We start from the raw sequence: 17,649 nt of genomic DNA on the forward strand, positions 1-17,649 counted from the left end.
AACATAGCAGGGAAAGAGTGGACATATGAGCTCTGATGAGAGGATGCAAAAGAATGAAGACGTCTCTGCCACGAGATGACCTAGCAGACGAATACTACTCACTTTCATACCAGGCTCCTTTTCGTTCAAAGGGCGGCAGTACACAGGTACTGGCACTGGTACTTGGTTGGTACTTGTGGTGAGCTGGCGGCCTGCATTACTTGTCGGTGGGGTCTGTGCAACCGAACCCGCAGATCCTGGAACCTTGGCAGGCAAACTCCAACCATACGCTTGTAGCCGTCCGTCATCCTTGCGAACGTGGGCTCTCACCTGTCTGTACTGTTCTCGTCTCTCAGTTGCACGGCGAGCGGCAAGCTTCTCTGAAGATCTGGTATCCACAGATAATAAGATTTATATTTTCTCAAAGTATTCCACAGATGCAATAGTTTAGTTACTCAGTCACCAACTTCAGGTTATAAAGAAGGGAGGTAATTTCTTTCCTAGCTGCGCAAATGATGCTTCTCAAGGACTCTACTTCAATGAGTTTGTTAGGGACATACACAAAATCATATCAACCATTAACCTGAAGTCCTGCATCTTGCACACTGTGTAAATACTCAAAACTGAATTTTACTGTTCCTGTATATGAATAACATGATTCAGTTTGGCGAAAGGTTACAAAGATTTGATTGTGCCACAGTTTGCATAGCACTTTCCTCCCTTGTCAGAATCACAGTAGCTATGCCAGGCTATATGATTCTCAATATAAATGTATTCAGTCCTTTACGGAGAGATGAAGGACGTCTAAACATATATACATATCTAGAATATGTAAGATACAAAGTGCTCCCAATCTGTTTTGCTGGGTTTTCAGACCTTGTTCATCATCTGACGTAAAACTACACAGTGTTTTGAGAACTCATCTGTCCTCGTCTTCAGGTGTGGTGATAGGGACGGGCACATACTCTGTGGGGTCCGTCAGAATGAGCAAACCTCAATCACAGGACAAGGCCCAAAAACTCAACAATCCAGATTGTATTACACCATTGTCAGAACCATTCAGAATAAAAATGCTCACAGTTCGCCATCCATGAAGTCAAGACCACGTTTGCGATCATTTAGCGAGCGCTTCCTCATGGTGTCAAGGGCTGGGCTCACAAGGTGCGTAGGTGCACTGTAGCGCACATTAACATAAGGCAGAGGTTTTCGTTGCGGCCGTTCTGTTGCGCTGAACAAGTTGCTAAAACTGAAAACAAACACAATTATCAGTCACTCTGAATGATAGCAACAAAATTTTATTAACATTTGGGGGGGGGGGGGAAACAATACATTCACTTCTTCACAGTCGTTGGCAGGTGAAGACTCTATAGGAAATTGATGTTAAGTAAAGTACCAAGCAAAACACTGCCTCAAAATAAACAGAAACAAAAACAAAGCATACAAAAGTTCACTTCCACAAACACTAAAAGATGCAAGACAGGCTACAGGTCGTGTCAGTCCGAGGAACGCACAATGCTGTACGTACTGACTGATGCCTGAAGCACAAAGAAATGCATGACTCACTTTTCAGAATCATAGGTAGGTGGAAAATGCAAACACACACACTAAAGTGCTTGAATTAGCTGTGGAGACAAAGCTCCATACATTCATAACTCTGGCAGCAACTGGAGGTGTCTGGTTTCAACTGCTTTGTATGCACACTAATAATGAAATCTCTGTTTGGAGGAAAGGGAAACTTTATTAAAATACTGAAGATGACAACAAAGAAAAATGCTTAACAAATTTTACATAATTTACTTTCAAAGAAAAATTAGTTAAATGCAAACGATAACACACCAGAATACTGAATTTATCAAGTGTCAAGATATGCACATTTCCTGTCTCGCCCTCACACAAACAAACTTCTGAAATAAAATAATTATATGGTATATATGGAGCTCCAAAACAGACAAAACATGCAAAGGTGAAAACCTCAAATCTTACATAAAAACCTTTAACTCTCAGCATATCCATAAGTCATCCAACCAAAAAAATAAATTATCCTCCAAAGCACACAGAATATAAATCACACTTACAACTTCCATATGCTTTGCTTGCTCTTCTTATCTAACGTGGGATCATTCCGACTGGCTCGAATCATCTCTGTCCAGCGAACGGCTTCCTGCAGTTCCATGAATCGTTCCTTATACTGGTTCCTTTCCATTAACACTCGCGCCATTTCTACCCTTGTGAAACGCTTCCTCTGTGCCATTGGGACATCCTCCTGCTTGCAATAGAAACAACACATTTCTTTGATTCCCAGAACATTTATTTAGTACTTAGAACACACGAGTAAATTTAACACTAAGCTCCTCTTTGACAGAACATATTAAAATGGCACTGTACCTCTTATCACATAAAAAATCAGTCAAATCTCATTTAAAATTAAAATACTCAGTAATGAAACAAAACTGATGGCACCACGAAGCAGAGATTTAAAAGGAACAGGCAAAGTGCTTCCAAAAAATATTGACACACATACTTCGTCATCAGATTTGGAAGCCTTAGCTGTGCGTTCTGCTTCTTCACGCACTCTTTTCAGTTCCTCCTCCAGCTCCTGGATTCGTTGCCCCAGCCGGCCCCTTACAGCGTACAGCGACTTGATTTCCTCCCGCAGAATTTCCTGTTCACTGCAACAGCAGAAGCTCCGTTTCATTTGTGTCACAATAAAATCCTGACGAATGAATAATATACATACAGGTCAGAAAGAGAGAATCACTTACAACAGTAAATGACCAGGTGTTTGCTCCAGAAGTGATCTTTATAACAAATTAACTAATTAACTAAGTTCGTTGATATTACCAACTGCATGAAATTAAAAAGTTCAATTTTTGACTGCCAGAGCCATCTAGTAATAGATCAGGAGAGACTTGGGTGAGAAATAGCGGCAGAATTTTGCTTATGAAACATCTCGTATCATGCTCATAAGGTTCTTTTACATGCCGTAAATCTACAACATGGGACCGCCGGCTTCAATTCTCCTCTGAAGGAAGTTGTGCTATGGATTTTTATCACCCTTAAAAATCCATCATCCTTGGTCGGGTTTGAAACCGCGAACCTTGGGTCCAGCGGCAGGCACGCAAACCGCTAGTCCACCGAGGGCTACAATTGTAAAATTACTAAACTTACACTCTAGTTATAACCAAAGTGTGTTTTCAACCAGTCAGACATCAATCTCTGTTCACAGAAATGTAAGAACACCAATCTACTTACCTTGTAAGCTCATCAACTTTGACAATTAAATCATCCTTCACAATGTTGAGTGCATTTCTGAAACAAAGGAAAAATGCACAAAATAAAATCAATAAATTAACAATACAAATAATATGTAATTATACAGTGCAAATAAAGCAAGTTCTTTAACGTAAGATGAGATTCTCACAGCAAAGGTTAAAGTGGCCCTGACGATAGAGGTGGTATATTCCTTTGAAGTGTTTGTCACCACCAACAAGACTACAAAGCATCACGGCCTAGGAGACTACAACTGATAAGTTATTTAATATCTGACCAAAGACAACACTAATCATGGAAATTACTTTGTGAACTCACAAGCAGATGCCGTACAAACCGGATAATGGAACAGCTGATTGCCCAAGAGGATTTTATAACAAAATTAGTTAGCCAACCAGTTAGCTGGTTGGTTGTTTGGTTACTTAATTAGTCAAACACACCACATATAAAAGACTCAATAAATGTGTCTGATGAACTTCCTATTCAACATGGTTTGAAACAAGAAGACGACTTAACGCTTTAGGTTTTCATCTTTACATCAGAATATGACATTATGAACGTCCATGAAACCAGGATTGGAATTGAATGGGACACGTGACAATTTAAACTACGCTGATATTAATTTATTTGATGAAGAGACACATTTTGCCTGGAAGTTCTAGAGGGAGAGACCACAAAGGTGACCTTGGCTGTATTAAAGGAAAAAGGGGTCAGCGTAAAAAGACATTCATGGTGACTAGCAACGAACTGGAAGGAGAAGGTCACAACCTACTTCAAAGTACTGTGCCAGACAGACTAAGAAAAACCACAAACATCTCACTAAAACAGATGAAAATGGAGCATATGCAGAGGGTTACTCACTTGGTCGCAAGTAGTTCATTGTTCTCCATGATGAGGTTCTCCACCTCTTTGCCCATTCCTGTAAACACAAGACGTGTATTATGAGATTACATGTTCCCACGAGGACGAGCATACAGACGACTATCTTCTGTGACACTGTGCCATATAGTGAATTACATTTCACTGGTATTTCCTGCCTCTATCACCCTGATGATGGAGGCAGGAAGTATATTCAATCAATTTCTGTGAGACTACAGAGTGTGACAGTCAGCTTCAAGATGTATATTTTCGAAAATTTGTGACCTGTCAATAGCACGACACAGTAGTGTGTCTGATTATTACTTATCTGTAGTTTATTTAATGATGCTTTTCAGTAGGATAATAGTGAATTGGAACGGAAGTAGAAGGAAGAGGTCATAGCCTAATGTAAGGTACTATCCCGACATTTTCCTAGGACTGAGGAAAAGCAAGAAAAACCCCGGTCAGGATAGCCGGTCTCCAGGCCGAGATTTGAACCTGGGACCTCCCGAATATGAAGCAGGAGTGTTAACCACTCAGTCTACCACTACGTTCAGTGATTATTATGTATCCATCACTCTGTGAAAGACCGACGCACCCTATGAATCTCAAAGTCTTGGACTTTGATGAAATTTGGCATACATGTTTAGTCCCGTTACCAACCACTTTTTATATTTTTATTTTATTTTTGTCAAGTAGCTTTTACAATACAAAATGTTAAAAAATCATCCGCACCAAGGTAGTTAAGGTGCATGCACAATGTTCTTCTTGGTAATGGACTTACAGAAACATTCTGAAACCCATGTCATAATTATGACATTTTCTTTGTAACTACAGCTGAATTCAGTTATAGCAACCTCAGTTAGAATGACACCTTGGCTATAGCATCTAATATTTATTTGTACAAAATGATCCTAGAAATTTGTTCATCATCAGTTAGTGCTAATTTCTCCGGTCCCTTGGATGACGTTACAACCAAGTTTGACTCTATACATAAATATGCCTCAAATTTCGTAAGGCTTCAGAATTATAAATGGCCACATCTAACATATTTGAAAATTAAACATAACTGAGCAGTGGCCACTTTATATAAAAACTAATTTTGCATTAAGATTTAAAGAATAATATATGAATAACTCTTGTGTTTAAGTTATTTGAAGCGCATCCAAAAAAAAAAACACCTCATGAAATTAACATCAAATGAATACGGATATGTTCTACCACAGCCTGAAACAAGTAGGGAAATGTGGTGAGCCAGTAATTAATAAAGGAAAACAACTGTTGGGACATTTCAGAGGCAAATTAAAACACTTCACATTTCTTAATCTGATGAAGGAAATAAAATCCAGGAGTTTGAAAAATTCAGTGTCATACTTTAAGATAAAGACACAGCTTTAAATCACAAGTGATGACTATATCAATTCTTCTTACCAAAGAAGTTGTCATTTACTGCAGACGATTAAGCCGGTATGTCCAGTGAAGATGAAAAAAAAGCAAAACAGAAATTGATATGTTAGTTCATGTCAGCAGTTAAAAGCAATGCAGAAAGCATTCACAATGTGCACGCCAAACAGGCTTCAACTTCAAACCCAAATACTTAGTTTAATGCATCAGGATGTCAACAGGGACAGTGGAAGAGGTTCCTGGGTTACTCAACAACGTTCCATCGGTCGTCGTACTTGCATAACAAAGGCTGAAATGAGATTTAAGCAGTAAGGTCTTCATTTCATGATTTGTCTCATTCAACTGATGAGGTGATATAACGTAAAATGAGATGGGAAGGTGATCATGATATGCATGCCTGTGCAGACATAAAGGAAAAAAAAAAAAGAAAAAAAAAACTGTGCTGAGATACACAGTAACCTGACCGAGATGTGATTCAGGTAACTCACAAACACAATACCATTACAGCAAGCTGTTGTGCCTCTTTCGTTTCAAAATTCAAACAAAATATATGGTAAAATCATTCCATATATTTTAATCTCTAATTCCGTGGACAGTAAACTTCTTAATAAGTTTATTATCAGGCAATCCAAATTAATTCACTTACTAATTACTTCTCTAATGCCACTCTTAATATAAAAACCCCCCTTTTTCATCCTTTGTTTTTCAAGTACTAAAACACTGAAGAAAAATCTATGTACATCATTGAACTGCAAACAAAGAACACAAATGTTAATGTGGTTATAATAAACATATGAGGGTTTGGTAATATCAACACTTTTTATACATCTATAATATGTGGTAATTACAAAGGGACTCAGCTGATTAATACTGAGGAAAATTGGAAATAAAACTGCATAAAATAAGTAACACAGGAGGATAAACTTTCATGCTGCAAAACCAGAGCCGAACTGGAGCAAACACACAGCAAAGACAATCATACTCAAACAAATACAAGTACAAGACATTACAGGTATAGACGGCACAGTAGTTTTTGGCCGGTGGAATTTCAAGTGGAAGGCTAGGAGCGAGTCTCTTGTGCGATAGTATAATGTTGACTGCACTGAGGAGCTTATCAGACTCAACGCCCAAACAAAAGAAATACAATGACCTTGCCACCCCAGGTACACAGAGTAGGCCCGTCCACCAGCTCCTCCACCGGCCAAAAACTACTGCGCCAACTATACACCAACCTATTCAGTGCTATTTAAAGTCTGTTCTTAGCCTATAAAGTCAGATAAATAAAGACTGTGACTGTAAGCAAGAGAAGTGCACATGCGTATCACATAATTTGGACAGGTCTCAAGCTGACAGCGATGATTAACGTTCCATAAGGCATTCTTGCAATGGGAATGGCGGAGGAATCGGTCACTGGGCCTCTGTTCGGGCACTATCAATCACATAAAATTAACATGAAAATAATGGATGTCGTCGGAGCATGAAAGTGCCTGGGCAAACTTCAGAAAATTCAGGGCCAAAATTCTCAGACAGTGACAATCAGGATACCAACACTCCACACAGAAAATGTAGGATTCTAGGAAAGTAAATACATGTAAAGGATCACAGGTTATACACTATTCAGTCATAAGATGTATATAAAATTACTAATTTGAGTAGAAATAACATAACAACTATTTATGAACACACACACACAATGAGACCTAGCCAATTGTAACCCTCTAACTTTGCTCTAGTTTTGAAGTATAACAAAGTACCCTCCTCTCGATTGCTGGTCAAGATATCAGGTTTAGACACTCTACCATTTCTTCGGAAAACGTAGTTTTATTTTCCACCTTCTTCATGTTGCTTCATATTCTTGTAGTATAACATTTTCACACTGTTAGTGACAGCTCGGTTGGGAACATGATTACTTACGGTGCAGCCAACTCCTGTTCCATTCCCAAGCACATTCTTGTATCCTTTATTTTTAATTGCCATAAATATCATGCATATAGTGGTGTTGCAAAATTGTTCCTTCCCTCATTAACATTTTAAAATGACAGAAGCACTGTTTTAAGTGCATACTGCCACACTCAAAAACCAGAGCCTGATCAGAGGGTAACAACCAAGCCCCCTTGTCAGTGTACTGCCTATAATTTACATTTGCCATTAAGAAATAAACCATAAAAGTGTTCTTACATGCAAAAGAAACAATCAAGTAGTAACTACACCAGGTTCGTACATAGAGCATGCAGTGCATTCTGATGTGCAATTGATCATGCTAATAAAGTTCTGTTACGAACCTGACGAGGCATACTCTCCTGGGTGAACCCAACTGCCTGCAGCAGTAAAACAATAAACACAATATTGGAACTGCGTAAAGAAATTCTAAACAGCAGCTGTTCTGAATAAAACACAGAAGTGTTTTAGTATATTTTACTATTAATGTCATCATTAAGATTTTAAACAGCAATGTCCAGTGTTCCCATCAAGATAAATACCTTTATATGGCACCTTAAAGAGGAGGAACTGTAAGAAAGCTTACGGACATCAACGGCGACATTTATAAATAAACTTTACGTCACTAATTAACAACGCAAACAAGTGAAACAGTAAGCACAACAGACGGTTACATTCTACCTACAAGTTTAAATATTAAATCAATGATGCGAGTCACGTATATCTGGGTACATCAGAGCTGCAAATCGTTCCGTACTTCTCACTGGCCTGCTTCATAAAGAGTAAACTCAGTTTTCTCAGTTAATCACTTGTCAGAATACTTAGTATATTTTACACTTAAGTGACAGCCACAAGAGACTGCAGCCCACATAAGATTAATCTAACCAAGCAGCGTTTTATTGTAGAACAGATCCGTACGAACAGTGGAAGAAGCTACGGTGAGTTACCAAGTCAACATTTTCCCAAGAAAATAGCAATCAAAGCATGCAGCTGACCACCAACCTCCATCTAGTGCTGAGATCAAGACCGCTTTTAGCTACATCACCACTTCCCATTCATCTCTATCCAGGTGGTGGGTGATTACGAGTACGAACAACTTTACCCCAAATATTTAGCGTGCCCAGAAGTGGCAATTATGGTCAGTGAAATATATGGATAAATGTCATAGATAGTGTTAATAAACAAAAAATATGTATGAGTTAAGACATAAAAAGAAAAACTTGTAAAATTAAGGGACAAGTGGTATGGACTTTGATGACAAGATTCCTTTAACAAGGGAAAACATGAAGATTGTACATAAATTATCACCGAAGAGACAAAGTGAGGTACAATAAACAAAATGTAACTGGGGGGAAATACAAGAACACTCATAAAAGGCAAAAGGTTTTCTCATGCAACATCCAAACTGGTGGAAACTTCAATTGATGACAATAACTGTTACTACTTCCTATGATAATTCCTGAAGGAGTAATTTTACAGGAACAATATATCAGAAGTTTACAAACTGAAGGCTGCATCACCGAAGAAACACTCCTCACTGTTACTAAATACTGCATGTCAATTAAATTCAGCAAATAGTACTGAACGCTACGAAACCACATATTAAAAACAATTTTCTGTGAACAACAATCTCCTGTGCGCAATTAATATTGTGCTCTGAGTGACAAAAAGTACTGAAATTAAAAAATTAGAACATCTTTTTCTGATGACCCAGAAGGCAGGCTTTATCATTTATCAACAATTTGTTTGTAATTACCAACCTTTAAACATATCATCCTAAATATGGACAAATGAAAGCAAAAGCTGTTACCTGTAATGTCGGCCCCCTCGTCCATCTCCACAAGAGCTTCGGCATCCTGGAAACTCAATTCTTGATACAGCGTGTTGCCACTCCTCTGTTCTCTGCAACAGAAACACGTGTTCTCACTAGCAACAATCTGATATAGTGTGTTGTTACTCCTCTGTCCACTGCTGTAGAAACTAACAGACCATGTTTTTTCCAAGTACCAAAGTGTGCTGCTGCAGCGTGGAAAAGTACCGGATCAAAACAATACTCATAATTTTCTACGATTCCGAGACTATCATTCATAAAGAGTTTGTTCCTGAGGTCACAATGGTCAATGGAAAGTATTACTTGGAAGTTTTGAAACCTTTAATGGCAAGAATTCGAAGAGTTCGCCCACAACATCAACAAGGCAGTTGGTCGCTCTTGCATGACAATGCCCCTTCTCACAAAACCATTGTCGTTCGCGAGTTTTTGCCATCCAAAGGTGTTGTGGTTCTTAAGCATCTCCCTTATTTGCATGATTTGTCACATTTTGACAATTTTTTGTTCCCTAAACTAAAATTTAAAATGAAAGGCATGCGTTTTGAAGATGCTGAAGAAATTCAAAAAGCTGCGACCGACTTCTTGGAGGCTATCACTAAGAAGGACTTTCAGCAATGCTTTCAAAAGTTTTATGATCGTTGTAATAAGTGTATTGCTGCAGATGGAATGTATTTTGAATAACATTCAATAAAAAATTTAATTACTTGAAGACAAGCATGTTTTTTAAACCAGTCCGGAAAATTTTGGGACACACTGTGTATAACACCATTCAAACATAAATATTTTGTCATCAGATACAACAAAACCAGATGAGTACACATGTTACAAAGCAAAACACACGCTAATAAAATCCTCTCAGGTCAACAGGTGTGTAAAATGGTTAGAAGTCTCCGACATTTTGCGGACCACCTGTAGTCATTTATTAACGACTGCTGCTGTGAAAGTTACGCATTATATAAAACACATGTATTCTCATGCCAACTAGCGACATATGTGACCTACAACCAGTAGAAAACCAGCCTCTAGGAATGCAACTGCGACAGAGAAAAGTTAAGCTTAATTCCTGATTTAAATTTGTAAGTAATTCCAGTACACTCACTTTTTTGTTTTGCTTCTGCCAATTGGTGAAACAATGGTTGTCATCAGAGCTTCTACATCCTCCAGCTCTGGTGTAGACTCCTTTGTATCAGGGCTGAATCCATCAACCCAACCACCTCCTACACAAACACACAACAATTATTACGAACAGAAAACTCCACCTGACACACTACCTCATCTTAAACGTTAAAATAGTTTGAATCTAAAGCTGTCCCACATCTTTAAATGCATGCTTCCATTTAAAATGCTTTCCAGCCTAAAAATCACGTAACATACCAAATATTGTTGCAGACATATACTGTGAGGATGCACGTTACCAACTGAAGCCTGACCAAACTCGTATTACACCATTAAGGGCCCCTGCACACATGAGTCCAGATTCACCAAGAAAAGTGTGGGCTGCAGCAGTAAGAGCAAGAAATCCCTGATATAGCCTGTCCAGTCTCTGAATCTTTCTTTTCCATACAAAAAAGGTGCACACGTGTTCATCTTTTTGCTGTGAAATAAGTGACTTTTCATGTCAGAGTACTCATGAATCGTAAGCTGGAGTACTGCACTTGTCAGTGCAGAAACGTGCGAGAGAACAAGTGCATTTTACACTCCAAGAAACTGAAATACTTGAAGGATAGCTAATTAATAACAATTAATCATGTATTAATATTTCAGGTACTTTGAGAGCATTAAAGAGGAAATCACTATCAACTGTAATAGCCGTAGAGAATAAATCAATCTTTTGCTGCGAAGAACCGACACGCTGTCAATGTTATATGCTACGAGCAGGGTCAGAAGTGGCAAGAACTGATCCAACATTGCAATTACAGGAAGACTGCGCATCTACTTGCGGCATTACACGGACAAAATGCTGACATCCTAAAGCGTCCCAGCTGGAGAGAAATACGAAGGCACTCTAAAGGGTTGGTGCAAAGACCACCAGCTGGCAGCAGCTTACTCATCTCAAATCAAGGCCAGGATTCAGCTGAGTGGCAAGACATTAGAAGTCTGCAGCAGCCATCAAGCTCTTGGGTTACCTGAGAATTGCTTCCAAAAGGAGGCCAACCAGTGACTGAGCGAGAAACTAAGAAATGAAGCAGCAACTCATCACGGAATGCAACAGGTCGGTCAACACGCCCCTAAAGCTGGAGGTGGCGAAAGCAACAAGCAGACCACCGGCAAAGATATAAGAAGTGATCCACGTCCAGCCAAGCACTGCAGCGATCGACAACTGGTACGCTGGCTGTGCGGATATGCCAGACACCAGAACCCCCAAAGAAACCAAGAGAGCAATTAGTTGCTTGTTCCTACTTGTGACTGTGCCACGATGTTCCGTTGAAATGGTGTCTGTTAGCTGACCCTTCTCCGAAGTCTCTCTATTCTTGTTGTGCTGCTCATCTACCACTCGAGAGCTCTCTGAACCCAACTGAGTTTCCTGAAACAAACAAACAGTTCTAGAGTGCATTCCCTCTCAGAGTGCAAGAAGTTCGGGTGGATTTAAATAAATACAAATTATGTTCGACTTAACTCATTCTTACCAAGTATCAAAGATATAATTCAATGTCAAACACCAGAATTTACTAAAGTGAAATACTTATCATGTCCGACTTTGAAGGAATTAAAAACTACAAAGCAGAAAACTTCAATGAAGAAAATTTAATGGACACAAAATTGAACACAAAGATGCAGGAAATCTGGAAACAGCTTAGCACAGTAACCCACGAGAAAAATGCATATCGTAATGTGTAGCAATGACGCCACGTAATTTCCTAGCAAAAAAGATGGGTTTATTTCACCACAATCACAATTGATAATTACTTCCTACTTACTGCACTTAAAACACCTGAAATAGCAACATACGGATATCACATCTTTCAGTTTACTGGTCTCCAAAACGCTTGTTCGTTTCTCCACTTCTTCGCTCACACGCAGTATTTCAGTCCGGTATTCACTAATTTTCACACAAAGACTTTACCGAACTTCACTGTTCTAATGACTCAGCTCTTCAGCCAAGTAGCCCACATTCTATAGTTCAAACTCTGTAAAACTTACGCTAATAATGCAACGTCATTGAAAGGTGAAATCAAAAGAAGAAGAGCTATTACTTCCCACATTACAGAAGCAATGAATATAACTTCTTTATTAGTGTACGAAGGTATTTATACGCATCAGCAACTACGACATGGGTACACAGGAAAAATTAATACTTATAAATGCTGTCAAAAACCAACACCTCACCTGTAGCTCATTTCGCAGACTAGTATTTGAGTGATTACTGTCAGGAGGTGACGTAGATCCCACATATTCTCCAGGACTTGTTACTGACCTCAGCCCAGCCTCAAGCGATGTGAACCCAAAAGAAACAGGACCAGAAGATCTGCAAAGGCACACCACATACAGACCACAACAGCCTTGGTGCTTATTACCGAAGACGTAAACATAATCAAATTAACGACCTAGCAACAACAAGTCAGTCAAATGAGCTGCAATGCATTACCTCAGTCTCCATGTTTATGGAGATGGCTGTCTTCTGGGTTGTTGCGCTGCCGTGTAGTCTCGTAGATGTCCACCAACGTTTCAGAGGTCATGCTGCCTCCGTCATCAGGGCGAATGAATTCTGAAACGTTGGTAAACATCGACCAGACTACACGGCAGCGCAACAACCCAGAAGACAGCCATCTTCAGACTCACCGCTGTGAAAACCTCAAATCCAAAATAATTTTACATAAAGACATACAGTAAATTTATGGGGTCCAGAAAAAAATTGTTTTACTAGATGTTTCAATACTCTGTCGTTCATTGAACAGGCATTTCACTGTACGTATGGACATATATAAATCTCATATAAAATTAAAATTGTGAGTGTAAATGTTCAATCGCTGCTCAAGATCAGATACAGATTTGCACGAAAGTTGTCTTGCTATTCATGCCTATTCCTTGGAACCAGGAAGAGATTTTAGAATGGTCTAAATTCCAAAAGATGTTGGGTTTAGGGACAATAAATATAATATTTTGTGATACTCAACAGGAGATATCAAATGGTCAGGCCTATGATAAATAAATTTTGGTAAGAAATGCAATTCGTCATACTTCTCTACGGTAAACAGTGTGGGCACCCTGCTAGTGGAAATAAAATTATTAACATTTACTCTCCTTTAAACAAACATAAACAAATAACAAATCAAACCTGTTGAGCTGAGCAAGGTTCACTTGTGGTAAACGTCCACGTGCCACACCCTCCAATCGTTCTGTGTTTCCCATAATAATCTTGACACGTTCCATGTAGTCCATGTGCGTCTTGAACAACTCTGTGTAGCGTTCGTGAAGTTTGGCGTACTCTCGCTTCTGTTCCTGCTCCTTTTCCTCCAGTCGACACACTGGAAAAAGGAAGTGATAAATTATGGTGGCCATAACAGGCTTAAGCCTTACGATATGCTCACGCTAGCACGGCGTGCCACCACCCTGTATGGCCCCACACTAATGAAAGAGTACTAATAAGTTACTGATTTTTCGTCTAAAAAGATCAATTTCTGCATACAACAAATTATAACATAATAAGTAAACACAATTATAATTATGTAAAAATATTAAAGAAATCATAGACACTACTTCTTTCAAAATACTTTTTTCTAAATTCAAAGCAAATTCTTCTTTTGTACAAAAAAAAAATCTTTAATAAGCCTATGTCCTAGCAGGTGAATCCATCAAAGCAATCAACTGTACTTTTGATATTGATTGAATTACCTCTTGTTTAACAAACACTTTTACCTGGAAGAATAACTGTTTTACTTCAACAACAAATTTAATAAAAAATAAATGAGTGGATGTTCCATATTTTCATATCAAGAAGCCTTCCCAATGGCTCTAATATAGTTTTATTTGATAAAGAAGATTATCCTGAAGTTACTGTTCTAGACATGCTGATTTCAGACACTTCTTGGTCACTGTCTGAATTTGGTGACTTGTAGATGTCTGAAGCACTGGAATTATTGCTTGTCTGTCCTCTAGACCAGTGGTATTCAACCCTTTTGGTTCGCGTACCCCCAGATATAATTTCTCTTCAACTTTGTACGCCCAAAGGTGTATAATTCAAGTTATACGTAGTATATAATCTACATCTAAAATAAATTAAATTAACTACATTACTGATTAAACTTTTTTTTTAATTTCGCGTACCCCTGGTTAAATACCACTGCTCTAGACGACATGAAATCTGAGAAAATACCCATTTTCATGCAACCAGGACTTAGGAGGCTTCCTGCCACTAACACCACTGCATTCTTGCCTACTTTGTACATATTTTCAGTAGTAATGCCTTAGAGTTTTCTACTTCAGTTTTCTATACCTTCGGGAATAAGAAACAGGCTCCACTGAATAAATAAGCTATTTTAAAATAGTCACAACATATCAGAAAAGAAATAAATTACAGTCACATTAATTAAGTAATAAATATACATTAAGTAATAATATTGATGCTGTCACAATTTAAATCAGATGTTTTCTTTTCAGCTACCGGTCCACAAACGCTTAATTAAAAACAATTTCCTTGGGCTATAGTAGGAGCAGATCAATTTCAATACAAGGATATAGTATAAGTGCAGAGCCATGCTATGTGGTGGCATGTTCCAGTGAGAGCATACCTTAAGGTCTCCAGTTGTTCATTTTGACATTTCTCAATATTTTAATTCATAAACCAGCTACAAAGTAAAATAAATGCAGAACACTAATGTTCTCAAATGAACCAAACAGTGGCAGCACTAATATAGGCATTATACCATGATCTGAAGAATTCTTTGATTTCAGCTCCAGCATTCGTAAAATTGACTCCAGACTTTCAATTTGTCCATGCAGATCCTTTCTTTCATCTTCTCCAGCATCTTCAAGCTCTAATAATTTCTGGAAAGATACATCAAGCTCAGACACAAAATGATGATATTGGTGGCAGTGGTGACAATAACAATGGTGGTGATACAGAGAATACCGTACAGCAAGGAGTACCTGCTCAAATCTTACTCCTCTATGAACTAGAATGTTTTAACTAATTTTATCTAAGTATAGGATGTGAAGTTTTCACAGCAGTAAGTCTGAAGATAGCTTTCTTCTGGGTTGTTGCGCCATGTAGTCTGGTAGAAGTGTACTTCTACCAGACTACACAGCACTAGAAGTAAACTTCAACCAGACTAGATGGTGCTACAACCTAGAAGACAGCCATCTTCTACTTTTGTCTAGTGGCATGAGCACAAGCCATTTTCACACATTACAGATTAGAAACCCTTGATAACAATGGTGGCATTCTCACAGCTGAAGTCCCACACACATTCTGAATTCATGCAACATTCTTCAATAGATTCCTTATAAAATAACTTAAACTATAAAAAAATCAGAAATAAGAAGCTAATATAAATTATTTCTGAGCAAATTATTAATGTGGCACTCGTTTATGATGTACTTTCTCTGGTCCCTTGGACAGACGTTATAACCAACTTTGACTGTATTTGCTCTTTTAGATTTTTCAGTTCAAGTATGTGAAAATTGCTGGCTGGCTGATTTTTTTCTTTTTTAGCAAATATCTTGTGTGAGCTGTAACAGTTTGCAGCAGAGTTTGAATTTTTCTTTTGGTCCCTGTATTGTGTGGGTGTGTGTGTTAAACTGAAGAAGTTACTTATTAAGAGGTACTAATACTCAATAGAAGATTATCTGAATGAAGATTTCTCAAAAATTGACTACTGATACAATGTTGTATACTCAATAACATTATATACATACTACTGCACTTTGATAACGTATAACATGGATTGACAAGTCCTGTATCAATGTATTTTGATCTACAGGATAACAAAATAAAATGAAATGTCATGTTAATTAGCAGAGTATAATAACTGGAATGTTAATGTGATATTATAGTAGGTGTGTTCTACGAATTATGTTTGTATTCTGTGGTAACATTAATGTTAACTTATGAGCTACGTATCTAAAGACGTATCCTATGTTAATAGTTTTATTAAGCAGAATGATTAAAAACCGAATTGAACTCAACTTATGAAAACTTCATTTATGTGTAACTCAAAAAAAAAAGACCTCATGGTGGAACCAATCACCCACCTACGAAAACATTAATTTGTAACTGTCATAATAATGGAATGGCTGTATTAGTATTATAATTAGCTGACTAACCTGTTCCGACGTTTTCCTTAGTTGTTTTTCTCGTTCGTATTGGGTAACCAGCTGTTCGTTGTCTTCCCTCAACAATTCGAGTTCCACTTCATGTTCTTGATTTTCGGTATACGACAAATCAAGACACTCTAGTACATTTACCACAAGTGGCATCAAATCCTTAACTACGTCTTCGTCATATTTGGCTATCATTTTTTCAAATTCTTGGTATATACTACCAGCTAATGATTGCACTTTTTCTGACATAACAACATGAGAATCCTCATGTGTGCCATACACAGTTTCTTGCTCAATTTCCATCATGTTTGACGAACAAAGATTATTATGACAACTATATAAACCAGTCTTTCACAAGGACGATTAAAAAACTAACATATTCCCGTACCATATTTTTTCCAAGTGTCCAACAACCCAACTGACATTTTCGCCATTTACACACGTAAAAAAAACGCAGCAGCAACCGACTTTTACACCCCCTCTGATTAAGACTTGGAAACATGTTAAACACTGTACCTTACGTCTGTAACCACCACAGATTAACGATTCAGTCACAGATAAATTTGTAGCAGATTCAAAATGTCCGAAAAATTAATAAATGCGTAAATGTACATATTGCTATATGGGTAAACATATATCTAGCATGAGACAACGTAGAATTTTTTTCGAAGTTTCTCATTACAAACCACAAATTCAATAGCAATAAAGATGGCTGCCTTTTGGGTTGTTGCGTCGTGTAGTCAGGTAGAAGCTGTGGGAGTTCCTCGACTATCTGCAGTGTCCATGAGAAAGAACATTCAGCAGACTATGGAGACGGAAAAGGATGACCATCTTCCCTTCCTGGACACTGACATATACCGAAAACCTCATGACTTACTGGGCCACAAGGCTCATCACAAACCCACACACATTAACCTCAACTCCAATTCCCACCACCATCCTTCAAACAAACAAGCCGCACTTTCCACACTGGTGCACAGGGCTAGATCTCTTTGTGACCAGGAAAGCCTGCAGGGTAAACTGTACTCACTCAGAACCATTTTCAGGCAGAACGGCTAGTGACTGGCAGATTCAACACACCCTCAAACCACAGGCAAGAGTGGCTTCGCCCC

At 38.3% G+C, this 17,649-nt stretch overlaps 1 protein-coding gene across 12 annotated transcripts in view; it reads right to left on the reverse strand.

Annotated features, from left to right (window-relative positions):
• Positions 1–17,005, reverse strand: part of syd (JNK-interacting protein syd) — a 42,587-nt gene extending 25,582 nt beyond the window's left edge. For 3 of the 12 annotated variants that reach the window (XR_015536995.1, XM_087355543.1, XM_087355541.1), the window contains exons 1-15: positions 16,541–17,004; positions 15,142–15,262; positions 13,554–13,743; positions 12,605–12,743; positions 11,678–11,801; positions 10,377–10,494; positions 9,260–9,351; positions 7,794–7,829; positions 5,539–5,556; positions 4,111–4,168; positions 3,232–3,288; positions 2,501–2,648; positions 2,055–2,245; positions 1,058–1,225; positions 103–367 (exon numbers count right to left, since the gene is read on the reverse strand). Coding sequence is in view for 11 of the 12 variants with exons in the window: in XM_087355543.1 (XP_087211669.1) it covers positions 103–367; positions 1,058–1,225; positions 2,055–2,245; positions 2,501–2,648; positions 3,232–3,288; positions 4,111–4,168; positions 5,539–5,556; positions 7,794–7,829; positions 9,260–9,351; positions 10,377–10,494; positions 11,678–11,801; positions 12,605–12,743; positions 13,554–13,743; positions 15,142–15,262; positions 16,541–16,843 (2,028 nt within the window). In the remaining variant the exon portion in view is untranslated. Of the gene's footprint in view, positions 1–102; positions 368–1,057; positions 1,226–2,054; positions 2,246–2,500; positions 2,649–3,231; positions 3,289–4,110; positions 4,169–5,538; positions 5,557–7,793; positions 7,830–9,259; positions 9,352–10,376; positions 10,495–11,677; positions 11,802–12,604; positions 12,744–13,553; positions 13,744–15,141; positions 15,263–16,540 lie in introns of all 12 variants that reach the window. The other 9 variants (XM_022064824.2, XM_022064827.2, XM_087355548.1 and 6 more) reach the window with 7 other exon arrangements.
• Between the last annotated feature and the right edge of the window lie 644 nt (positions 17,006–17,649).

This window comes from Zootermopsis nevadensis, unplaced genomic scaffold (genome assembly GCF_977971745.1).
Source record: "Zootermopsis nevadensis isolate Lab colony 2312 unplaced genomic scaffold, Znev_1.0 Znev_ptg000024l, whole genome shotgun sequence".
Classification (NCBI taxonomy): Eukaryota; Metazoa; Arthropoda; class Insecta; order Blattodea; family Termopsidae; genus Zootermopsis; species Zootermopsis nevadensis.